The 12,548-nt window shown below is 44.2% G+C and overlaps 1 protein-coding gene across 6 annotated transcripts in view; it reads left to right on the top strand.

The window, feature by feature from the left end:
• The first annotated feature begins 1,451 nt into the window (after positions 1–1,451).
• The window catches only part of SNRK (SNF related kinase), a 68,451-nt gene continuing 57,354 nt past the window's right edge, over positions 1,452–12,548 (top strand). For 2 of the 6 annotated variants that reach the window (XM_040246072.1, XM_040246070.1), the window contains exon 1: positions 1,513–1,584. Coding sequence is in view for 1 of the 6 variants with exons in the window: in XM_040246067.1 (XP_040102001.1) it covers positions 1,495–1,584; positions 4,774–4,823 (140 nt within the window). In the remaining 5 variants the exon portion in view is untranslated. Of the gene's footprint in view, positions 1,585–4,616; positions 4,824–12,548 lie in introns of all 6 variants that reach the window. The other 4 variants (XM_040246067.1, XM_040246069.1, XM_040246068.1 and 1 more) reach the window with 4 other exon arrangements.

The raw sequence follows: 12,548 nt of genomic DNA, 5'->3' as shown, positions 1-12,548 counted from the left end.
TACAGCAAAGTTAATCAGCTATATTTATACAGATATTCCCTCTTTTTGGATTTCCTTCACATTTACGTCATCACAGAGAGTCCGGCCCACTCTGTGTAACCCCATGGACTGTAGCCCTCCAAGCTCCTCTGTCCATGGGATTCTCCAGGCAAGGGTACTGGAGTGGGTTGCCATTCCCTTCTCCCTTCCTGACCCAGGGATCGAACCTGCGTCTCTTCCTGGACTGCATCTCCTGCGTTGGCAGGCGGGTTCTTTAGCACTAGTGCCCCCTGGGAAGCCCCCCTTAACTTCCGTTATTACCTTGAGTGTTTGTACCTCCCAACAATCCACTCTTGCTTTCCAGTCATCTTCAGACATGCAAAGTAGATGCCCAGGAGACAGTCTGAAAAAAACAAGCTTCTGACGTTTGCAGCTCAGCAGAGACAATTGCTCCAGCCATCTAGATTTCTTTTTTCCCTCCAGTCGATCTAATCACATTTGGAGCATCTAAGCAGCTCACCCCCTCCCCTGCCTTCCACGCGGCAGTTTGTGCCCTTTTTTGCTAGGGGTCCTCTCTTGGGGGAGGGGTGGAGGGCTGGGAGAATCCGAAATGGAAAAGCAGGTTGGAGAATCTGGCATCTGGCGTGTCACTTATTTCCAGAAAGCAAGGGCAGCTGATCTCCATGGCGCGCCAGGCTTCCAAGGATGGTAGATGGGAGCGCCTGACCCTCTCTCTCACCCTCCCAAACTCTCCACTCCAGCCATCGCTAAGCTCCATTTGGGAGCCTCCTGCCTGGTGACCATGGCGCTGAACCATCCAGGGCACGGTTCATGCCTGGCATGTTCTGAGTCCCTGACTTCACATGATTTAATACTTCTCACGACCTTTCGCCTTTTCACGCTTTTCCAGAGGAGGCAGCCTGGCCAGGCAAGGGTCTCCTGTTGACCTTTAAAGCCAGCGCTGTGTTCAGATGCTGGGCTTTTCTCTTTTTTGAAAATAGCACAAAATCAACATAATTGGGTTCCCAGAGAGAAGAAACTGTAGAGAAAAAAAAAATGTACGTATATTCGTGAAGGTATATTTTTTTCCCGCTCTTTGTTTAAGCCTGGGCCGGGGATGGGGGTTAACCTTTAGAAGGGTGAAGTGCCTGGTGCCCTCAGACCCCCGCCCCAAGACGCAGAGTCCCTTGAGGACCCGGTCCTTTCCCTCCGATTTCCGCCACGGCTCGGCTACTTGGGGCCATTGTCCCGTGTCCCTAGTGCTTCCTCCTTCATCAGCTTGCTCTTGCTCGGGCGCCTCGCCCGCTTCCTACCGCCAGCCGCAGCCCAGACTCGCTGGGGTCGAGGCGCTGCCAGGATGCCCTGCAGCAGCTCGCGCGCCGAAGCCCGCAGGTGCGCCCCGCCCCGCCCTCGCCGCGGCCCCGCCCCGGCGCCTGCGTCACAATGACGCGCGTCCCGCGCAGGCGCATGTCGGTCCCCCACCCCCTCCCCGCGGCCGGCTGCCCGCTTGGTATTATGATTAGTGCTGGGTGCGGGGATTCGGCGGCCGGGAGGGAGTTGTCGGCGCCGCGGCCGCTGCGGACGGAAGCCCGCCTGATTGCTGAGGTAGGGGCGAGCGCGCAGTGCACCCGGGAGCGGCGGCCGTGGGCGGGGGACGGGCTGGCCTCCGCCGCCAAGTGGCCTCAGCGGTTGCCGGGCTGGGCGCCGGGGCCGGAAAGTAAGTTGCGCGCTCCGCGCTCCCCGCGTCGCGGGCTGGGAAGGACGCGGGCCCCGGGCTGCGGCGGCCCAGACTCCGCGCGGCGGCGGTGCGGCCTGATGGCCTGGCGGCAGGCAGCGGGCGGCGGCGCGGCCCGCACGGGAGCGGGCATTGCGGCGGCCGGCCACGGGCGCCCCGAGGCCCTGCCCTTGCGGCCGCGGCGGGATTGCGGCACCTCGGGAGGCGCCCGCATCCCCGCGCCCCGCCCCGGAGCGGGCCGAGTGCGGCGCCCGCGGATCCCCGCGCCCAGGTTCTCTCGTACGGTGTTTTATTCACTAAAGGTGTTTTCCTTTTTCAAAAGAATCTGGAGATTTGGCGCAGCAAGGGGATTTCTTGCTAAAACTGCAGCCGTACAATAGAATGGGGATATTGTTGTCTGTAGAGAAAGGGCATCGGGGTAAGGAAGGAGGAGCGGTGCCGTTCCCGAGGGACAGCTAGAATTTTTCAGATTGGAAAACCTCCGTTCTTTTCCATAGTCATCGCCTGTTGATTCTTTTCTGGACCGTTTTACAAAACCCTTCCTTCCGTTTGCTTGGACTTGGGATCCAGGAAAGTGACAGCCTTTTATCCTGAGTAGGGTTCCTGGAGCTGTGCTGTTCTTAACACTTGGGTCAGGTGAAATTCGGTAGCTGTATAGTGAGTTCGGTTCAAGTCCAGTATTGGGAGGGGGTGAGGGGGGATTTAGCAGTAGGGTTCTTCAGCTTCTGGACGTCTAAAGGTATAGGATTTTTCACACTATTCTAGTTACTTCCCCCCGTTCCATTTAATTGAGTACATTTTCACGATCTTAGGAGCAGGTGGTAAAGCTGACTTAATGCGTTTCACGTTTTATGGTGAAAGGTGAAGCGTGGCTAGCAGGTAATGGAACTGCAAATGTTTCGCGTCTTGATCAGATTCCACCTGATTCCTATCAAACACCAGATGCCTCAGTTTGGGTTCCTTGTAGGGTTGAGGCGCTAGTCCCAAATCAGTCTAATGTATCAGAATGTGTATCAGTGTACTTTAAAGCCTGAGGTTGTCAAGGCTTATGTAATCAGTTTGTTAATTTATAATCTTGTTACATTGCTCTCCAGATTTATAAAATCATTCCCTTAAGGAAATCTGTCCTCAACGTCTGCTTAAATATTTTTCTTGGAATTGGATTCCTGAAGAGGAATGTACTGTGCTAGTGGTGATTAAAGCAAACTAATTAGACAAGTTTCTTTAAAAAATCACGTTGGTTCTTTTATTCGACCAATTGTTTCTAGTAGGAAAACAGATGACATTCCCATTCTACAGAACTAAAAATGAGAGAAATGACATTCCCAAGGTCACTTACTGAGGCAAGTCACTTACTGAAGCAGTATAGTAATTGAAAGTCAGGTGCATTGAGTTAACTTTTCTTATTTCTCCATCTTTAAGGTTTTCTTGGCAGGGAACTTTGCCACCTTTCTATTTTTTTTTTAATTTGCATTTTTTAAAATCGTTTTCTTTAGTATAGAAAAGTTACTTTCTCTGTATTTTTTTTTTCTCTCTGCTCTTCTGAGTAAGTTTTTCTGTATTATTGCAGTAAGATCCATTTGTAGAAAACATACAATGACTGAGAAGTTACATAATTTTTATTTTTCTAGAACAGAAGTATACATTGGGCCGTTAAGGTTCAGATGTACTCCCATAATCCTAAAATGAAGGCTTTTGAATGTCCGTATTAAAATTGAAGGGCTTTCAGATATTTTTACTGGTTGTAGGAAATATTGTGTGTCTAAACTTTACTATGGGTGTTTCATATAGAAAGTGAAACTAAATAGAAGAAAAAAAAAAAAAACTATTTTGGAAGCTATTGAGCAGCCCAGGTTCTAAGCATTGGTATAAATAAGGCTTGGTTGGTTTTCTGAAGCAGGTTTTCTGAGCCTAAGAATTCATTACACTGCCCACTCCAGTGTTCTTGCCTGGAGAATCCCAGGGACTGGGGGGAGCCTGGTGGGCTGCCCTCTCTGGGGTTGCACAGAGTCGGACACGACTGAAGCGACTTAGCAGCAGCAGCAGCCCAGGAAAAAGGTACACTTTCCACATCAGAATTTTAGGAATTAAAAACATAGATGAGGAACTCTAAAGAATTGATTTTACTGCATGCCAGCTGTTGGCTTAACCACCAAAATTTAGAGTTTCTTTATAGCCAAGATGCTGTTAAAAGAAAACTAATTATTCAGAATATAGATACTTCCCAGTGTGTATATGTATATGCAAGTCTATTCTTAAAGCAATTTAGGTGGAAGAATTGAGTGGTTTGCAGCAGTTTTGAAGGTAAACTAAACTTATGATCATTTATTCATGGAGCCTTTGTCTACTTTGGGGGCCCTGGGTTAGAGGGTGGCAATAGAAAAGGGAATAAAAATGAGTTCCTGTCTTTCAGGCTATTGTGAATTATATTTACACTGAGGTGAACAATGACAGTAGTATCAAATGCTGTGATGAGGTATAGGGAAAACCCCTGGGCAGTTTGACTGGGGAATGCCTCACAGAAGGCGATGGTTGAACCAGTCTTGGACAGGTAGAGTTCCCGGGCAGAGAAAAGGGGAAAGGGCTCCAAGGGTTTAGGGAGGTTGAAAAGACAAGGTCAGATGGTGGAGGAAGAATTTAGATCCAAGTGGGTGAAAGGAAGCTGAGGAGGTAGAGACAGTGCAGCTGTTTTTTTTGTTTTTTTGTTTTTTAAGGCTATGGAAAGGAAGGGGGCAAAGAAGGGCAGTAGGTTTGGGGTGGAAGGGGAGGACATGTTTGGGTATTTTGTTTTAGTTTGGGAAGGGCCAATATAAAACCTCTCAGATTTAATGACCTCATGAGTGAGCGCTGGAAATGTGTTGTCTGGTCTGGATAATCTGGAGCTGTGTTATTCTCACTGCAGATCATTTCTTCATCTTGTTTTCCTGTATATCTGCTTTGGGTTGAGGCCTTCCATCCCGTGGGAAACCATTTCTTGCTGGTGGAAGGGGAGGAACCTGACTAAAGAGGATTCCTGCTCTGCCTTCCCTGAATGTTTATTTCTCTGCCGTTACTTCCAGAGCCTTCTGAGATTCTGCTTTGGCACCTCCAGCATTTGGCCTCCGCTCAGGTAGGCTCTTTCCTGACCACACAGGCCTCTCTCCCTCTCCTTACTGGTTGTGTTCTCTTCCCCAAACTGCTGCCCTGTGACTGCAGCAGTTGCTTCAGAGGTGGAGGGCGCTGGCTGCCCATGTACCATGTTGCTTTCAGCTCTGGAGTGTCTCCAGGCTCAGAGCAAGATTGGTGGGAGGGGTGTCTGTCTGAATGTCCAAACACACAACCCCTCAACTACACGTGGGCCTGAAATGTGATGGAAGTTATGAAATCAGTGCTCCAGAAATGTAGGTTACAGGACATCTAACTGGTCAAATCATAGCCTCACTGGCCTCAGTTTCTCAGTTATTGTCATGCAGTTGCTGTCTCATACCCAGAAGACTGTCAGCTCCTTGGAGGCAGAGATGCCTCTTCTTTGATTGCTGTATCCCCAGACCAGTGTTAGGCCTCATTCGTAGTCCATGTACCCAAGAAATGTCCTGGTGAAGAAATGTGAAAAAACTGTAGTTTGCTGCCCATTAATGGATACCATACCCGTTGTATCCAAATGGGTTGGATAGAAATTGCTTCCCATTCATAGAATCCCAGAGCTAGAGGCAGATCTTCCGCTCTAGAACAGCAAGCAGTAGATGCTCAGGAAATGTTTGCTGCCGTCCTGTATTCGCGGTGTGAGTCAGTGCCCCACCTGCCAGCACTCTCCACTAGAGTCATTCCAGAGTCCCATCGTTGCTTTGCCCCCTGTGCGTTGAGTTCCTGGATTCTACTTCCTAAGCGCGTCTCCTCCATACATCCTTCTCATCACTGCCCAGATTCAGGCTGCCCTCACTTTTAGGTCTTGAATCATTTTTCTGGAGACACTTTTCACTAGTCTCCTCGCCTGTGTTCAGGCTCTAGTCTTGCCCTTCCAGTCTGATCTTCACTTCGCTGCCAGAGTGGTTTGTTCAGCTGTCATCTCTGATTGCCGTTCCCCTGCTCAGGATTCTTCCTTGGCTTCTTAGTGCCAGCTTTCATTTGTTCATTTAATAAAGTGTATCTGTATATTTCAGGCAGATGCTGTACTTGGCGGGCCCAGGGATGCAGAGCTGAATAAAGCAGACATGTGTCTTACACGGGCTGAATTTATCATGTACTCTAGTGGGGGTTACAGATTATTAATCACATAATCACAGAAATAATTCTATAACCACTGCTGTGACACAGGCCATGATGAAAGAGGGCATAGTGCTGTGAGAGGGCACAGGAGCTGGTGTGCAGGGGTATTGGAGGGCAGGGGGAGGCAGTGGTCTGCATGGTGGCCTTTGTGCTGGCCCTGAAGCATGGCTGGCCAGATGTGAGCAGCATCCGCTCCTGTGCATGGGACACAGGACCTTCGGGAGTCCGGTCCTTCCCTGCCTGTCTCTCCCCTTGTCTCACAGCCTGTGCTCTGTGTGTGTTACTGGCGCAGTCACACTAAGGCCACTTTTCCACCTCAGCCAATTTCAGTTCTTAGCTTAAACAAAATAATTTCTCTGAGATGCCGCCTGTGAACTCCCAAAGGCAGATTGAGGGGAAAGAACACCTCTTCCAGCCTTCCTGTCCCCGTGAGAGGTATAAACAGTGTAGGGCAGTGGCCTTCCTGTTATATCCAGTACAGGCCTTGAGGGGGTGGTGGTTTGGGCCAGAGAAGGGTGAGGATAAGGATGTCAGAGTAAGATGCGGAACTAAGTATACAACTCCTCTCAGATGTCAAACTCTCTGAAAGGGAAGCCAGTTGTGAAAAGCTGGGGAAAAAAAATCTGGGGTGATTTTAATCCCACTGACACATTGCTAATGTGTATTATTGCCTTTTGCCTTCGTGATTGTCCCAGCTGGTGCTTATCTTTGTGTTATAGACAAAGACATGCCTGTTGACAGAAGTGGAGTATCTCCTTGGGCTCCAGGTGCCATGATGCTGCTCCTCGTATTTGCTGAGTAAATGAATTTTGATAATTTTTAACGTGCGCCTCTGTGGTTTAGACAACGAGAAGATTTGGCTCTGTGTCACTTTGAGATGGGACGCTCAGGTTGCTGTCCCAGCTCTTCTCCCATGTCCCCATCCCTTCTATGTACAGACTTACCTCTTAGGTCATTATATTGTCTTCTTATTGCACAGGTAGCGGAAGTGTTTAAAATAGTATATCTCAGTGGGTTTAATATTTAGACACGGTTCTTTTGTATTAAGGAGAGTATATTTTAGGTAATGTAGGTTTCACTCAGACAGTATGATGTATGTAGGTAAAGTTCATTTTAGATCTAGGACACTATACTAACATATTCATTGGATAAATTATGAAGCTTAGAGTGTGCCATATTTATGGGTCTCTTAAACGGTCCAAAATTATGAAGCTTAGAGTGTGCCATATTTATGGGTCTCTTAAATTGTCCAAATATTGCACAGTAGTTTTTTTAATAGTGGACAGAAGGTAAGCGGCTGAATTTAAGAGTTCTGCTTTTGTGTTCCGTCTCATTTTCGGCAGGGTAAACAGTTCTCTCTCTGTTGGTATAAAGTGTCAGGAGTACTACGGGAGACATGCGGAATGGCAACACTCAGTCTAGCGTTTCAAGACATGATCTGATCCTTTGTTCTCCTCTTTTACAAGTATTTGCTAATCCTCTTGTGAAGGAAAATGCTCTCTAAGAAACAAATGGAGAGAATGTAATTTGCAAAGTACATTATAATTGCACTTTGGGTAAGGATAAATTTTTTAAAGCAGAAAATAGAACCTTCTTAAATTGTCCTTAAATGATTTGCTTGGTGTTGACCGTTCTGTGCCATTGGGGAGAAATCTTGCCGTAACAAAACTGTATACAAACTGTAAAGATGGAAGTTTTTTCCAAGGTGCCATTGCATTTTTAGATGACCAGTAATTCTCAGTCTGTCTTTTGAATGGTTATTTGCCTGTTTCCTTTCTCAAAGTGTAGTTTCTAAACATTTCAAAACGTTTTTAGTGGAACTGTTTGTTAATAATGTTTATTAGGTGAGTCTTGTTAGTTGATGGCCGGATCAGGTAACTTGTATGGTGTGTCAGAATTGGAGGAAAAACAGAATTGTCAGAAATAGATTTATTTTAGTACTGTTGTTTTCCTGGGAATTAGAAAGGCCCAGATCAAAGTGAGGAGGGCATTGTATTATTGCAGGAAAAAATACAGGGCTCAGGAGTCAGCTCAGGCGGCCCTTAACTGGACGTAGGACTGCGGCATAGAACGACTTTATCCTGCTTGGTCTTCCTTTCTGTTCTATAACATGAGTGTGATACTTCCATCACATTCCTGATGCCTTACCATCAAACTATAGAACAGATGTAAAGAATTCAGTGCATGCGTAGATTCCCAGTAGTTAAATTATTTATTCTTTTTTTTTTTTTAGTTGTTTACTCTTTTTGAAACCTGCATTAAAACAAAAGTAAACTTCTCAAATGGGCAGTTGTGGCAGTGAGTGATATTTTTGAAACTTGAAATGAGACAATGAAAAGAAATGTCAACTGTGGTTTTGCTATAAGACTCATTTCTATATAAACCTGTAAACCTGTTTAGTTATAAGTTAGTAGGTTTTTAGGAAAGTAATATGGATAATAATGAGAGAATCCAGTAAGTCAAAACCAAAATCGATATTTTATGGAATCTTAAGGTGAACAGCGAACTTTTATAAGTGGTTTAAATTTTCTAATGACCTTATTCTTCTGTTGGTTTCATGCTAAAAACCTAGAGTTTTCCTTCCTTTTGAGGCCTCCCATCAGCTCTGTGATGTGAAGCTGCTTCTGTGCATTTTTACCTCTTTGATGACACGTGAATTAATCTAAAGTACAGGTGGAAGGGACTGTGGTGAGTTTAGTCTAGCAAGTTTCCCATTGATGTTGAGACACTGAGAGTCCATCACAGTTCCTTAAATGGTGAAGTGCTAGGTAGTCTTCAGGATCAGCCTTCCGAACCCTATTATATTTATAATCTCGCTTCTGCCCACCGGCCTGACTTCACCCACCCCGCCATGTGTACTCTGCTGTCGATTTCTCCTGTTTCCAGAAGGGGTGTCCCACTGCTCCTGGTGAGGGCTAAGGCCTGATTTGTCGGCTGCCCCATCCTTGGGGGTCTTGCCTTTAGTATCCTCTGCTCTTCCCTTGACATAACTTGCCCAGGTTTTCTTAGGCACTAAGTTGTGTCCAACTCTTTGCAACCCCATGGACTGCAGCACGCCAGGCTTCCCTGTCCTTCACTGCCTCCCTCAGTTTGCTCAAACTCATGTCTGTTGAGATGGTGATGCCATCCAACCATCTCATATAATTAATTATCTTTTTATGTGTAGATAACTTATTTGTAAGATTCTAAAGGACTGGGGGACTGTATTGTCCTCCACAGTTTAGCCCCCACAATTAGGGCTGAAATATTTGCTAATAAAAACTAGACTCAGTGTTCCTTCCTTAGCCTGAAGGAATTGCATACTTTGTCCCTCAAAGGAGGCAGAATATTTCATTGAGTATATCTGTTTATTAAGATTATATAAATATATATATTTCAGGGAAATTGGTTTATTTCATTGGTGTCAGTTGAAAAGAAAATTGAATAATTATGTACAGAAATTCAAAATTTTACTCACCTCTGCCTTTCCTAGATTATAAAGGCAGCACATATTCACTGCTAAAAATTTGGAAAGAACAGAAAAGTATAAAGAGAAAAAAATCTGTAATGTAACCTTTTTTTTTTTTTAAGTATATATGCAGGCAGATTATATGTTTTAAAAAAATTGGGGATCCCGTGCCATGAAATTGAGTGTGTAAACTTTTTTACTTAACGTTTTATTGTGAAAATTTCCCATGAGACTGAATAGATTCAAAATATAGCAGCAGTGTGTTGTGTTAGGTGTACCATTTTCTTATTGTAGACCTTTTGGTTATTTCTGATCTTTTTTTTTTTTTCATATATAAATGTTCCTGAACATTGTGACTAAATATTTGTCTATTTCTTTAAGACATAAATCTATTAGTAAGATTATTAAATGAAGGATATTAATTATTTTAAGGCTTTTAATACCAGTATTGCCAAATTGCTTTTCAGAAAAGTAATCTGTGGTGCCAGCAGTATGAGAAAATTCCCAAATACTTCTGCCTTTTAAGTCAAAATCAGTGAAACATTAGGTGCCGATATTTTTGTTCATGGATTATTATTATTTTTTCTTTTCTAACATTCTTTTTTGAGCACTTTTTCATGACCATCTTTGTCACAGCATCAGCAGGGGGTATAAAAAAGATGCTATGGAGTTAAAATGAATTTTGACAGTATTAATAAAAGCTCTGGAAGAGAGATTTAGATTAAATTTTTAAATGCTCCATAGATTCCACCTTACATTCTGTTTTCCTGGCAAAGGAGCAATTGTGGGTTGGCTTTATTTATTTTGGAGTAATTTCTGGACGCTAACTTGTGCTTAAATCATTGTTTATTATGTGGGCACTTTATACCAGAGCTGTCACCATACTAATTTTTAAAGACTCATTTACCCTCAGGTAGAAATGGTGACATGCCTCGCATTTTTCATTACTTTAACGAGAGGCAGTTCTGTTAAAGAATTTGAACTTATTACCTGTGCTGCTGGTCAGGGTTTTGTGGCTTGGATGTTAACCCCTTTCTACAAATGCTAAGTGCTACTTTCCATCAGTTAATAGATTGTCTGACTCCTCCTTTCATTCAAATCCCTGGAATATAGCTTGTTAAATTTAGGGAAAATAAAGATTTCTTAAACCAGCACTTTAAGGGATAGATCTGCGTTGGCAACCCAGTCGCTGCCTTGAGAGACAAGGGCAGACTTTTCAGCCTGGCATTCCTGGTTACCTCCTGTGGCCCTGAGTCCATTAAAATTGACTGCCTGGAAGAAAACTTTGAAGACATACTTTAGTAAACAGTTACTTTACCTTCCCTTGGCAAATGGTTTATTAGACATTTGGAGGTACGTTCTTGCCAGTTGGGCCATTTCTCATAATAAATGATTGACTGAAACCTTCTAATTTGCAGTTTCTGTCTTGATTCCATCAGTGGCTACAGGCTGATTCTGATACCCACATAGTAATATTCACCCAGTCCAGTGAAGAACTCTAGATTCTTCCATAACTTGGGACCTCGTTGACTTGTCTGTGATGATTGCTTCTTCTTTTTTCGGCCATGCTGTGAGACATGTGGGTTCTTAGTTCCCCGAGCAGAGATTGAACCCAGGCCCCCTGCGTCGGAAGTGCTAGATCCTAACTGCTGGATGACCCTGCTTCATCCTTGCCTTATAGCTTATGTTAATAATGCCCAGGAGGAGTACCAGTCCAAAAATGTGGAGTACTGTCTACTTTGGATGAAAAGGACAGCAATGGTGACTGCCACTGGGATTGCGTTTGTTTTTGTTTGACTTGGAGGTGACTGATATTCCTGGAGGACTGAGTCCACTGCCTTCTTTTCGGCCTGTACTGTTTTTGTTCTAGGTATCTGAAATTTTAGCAGTGAGATCAGGGTGGCAATTTTCATGAAACGTGCGTTAGTTCCTCTACTCAGTTGAGTTTTCTCTAAACGTAGGTTTAGTCTGACATTTCCCATGAGTAAGAGTTACAGTTTTCATATTTTTGCTGTTTGTGAAAGATACCAGATAATTTCCATGTATAAGAAGCTTAAATACAGTTTTAGCATGGTTGTATAAAAACCCATCTCTTAGCTGTCTATATTGGAGGGAGAGCCCTGGCACAGATCATTTTTTGAGGCATGTAAATTGTTTGGAAGGTTTTTCTGTGTTTGAATGCTAGTGGTCTGGTTTAACAGGGGAAATTTATAATATCCCAAAGTGTAGAGAGGCTATGGGGTAGCCTACTTTTTGCTTATGGCCTTTTTTTGTTTGGCCTGCTTTCTCATGCCATGGCTTGCTTGATAATGATGACCCACACGAAACCACCTTTGTTGAGCGTGCTGTGGGAGTTGGAGACCTTAGTTTGATTTACAGACCACACTCCAACGGTAAAGATGTCAGGGAAAAGCTAGAAGTGAGTTTTGACAAGAATAACAGGGTGCATTCCAAATTGACGGTAGGTTTAACAGAGGCTGGTTTTACAACTGTTTTCAGCAGCTTGCAAAATGTGTGTAGGGCCACCCACACTTCCTTCCTCTTCTCCAGCCACACCCGCACACTTCAGTTGCTTCTGCTCTCTTTAGTAAACTGGGAGAGTGTCAGTGTATTCTTGCAACACATACCAGTACTTGTTTCTCAAACACGAATTTCCATATTATAAACACCTGTCCAGCCGTGTCATATCCATGTATGAGCATATGCTATCATAAGTAAGAAGACCGCTTTCGAATGGCCTAATTTAGTGCTTTTGCTGTTTTAAAAGATGTCATAATAGTTAATGTCATTAAAAATGGTGATTTAGAAGAACATAGTGCATGGAAAATGTTCATCCTGTAGTGGAGGAAAAAGTCCTGTGACTTCATATACAATATCTTAGCTTTGTACAGAAGCCCAGGTGTAAAGAATATAAACTTAAGCCTGAAGAGAGGCTATCCTTGATGAGATTATAGATGTTTTTTGTTTGTTTTTCATCTATGGTGCTTTTCTCTATTTTCCAGATTTTCTAAAGTGAACTTGTTTTGTGGAAATACTTAGAGAATGGTTGCAACTTTCCCCCATCCGTGTGTGTGTGTGTGTGTGTGTGTGTTTCTCTGTTTTCCAGATTTTCTAAAGTGAACTTGTTTTGTGGAAATACTT

This window comes from Oryx dammah, unplaced genomic scaffold (assembly GCF_014754425.2).
Source record: "Oryx dammah isolate SB20612 unplaced genomic scaffold, SCBI_Odam_1.1 HiC_scaffold_9, whole genome shotgun sequence".
Taxonomy (NCBI): domain Eukaryota; kingdom Metazoa; phylum Chordata; class Mammalia; order Artiodactyla; family Bovidae; genus Oryx; species Oryx dammah.
The sequence above is the reverse complement of the archived record's forward strand: the minus strand, read 5'-3'. Positions and strand labels throughout refer to the sequence as shown.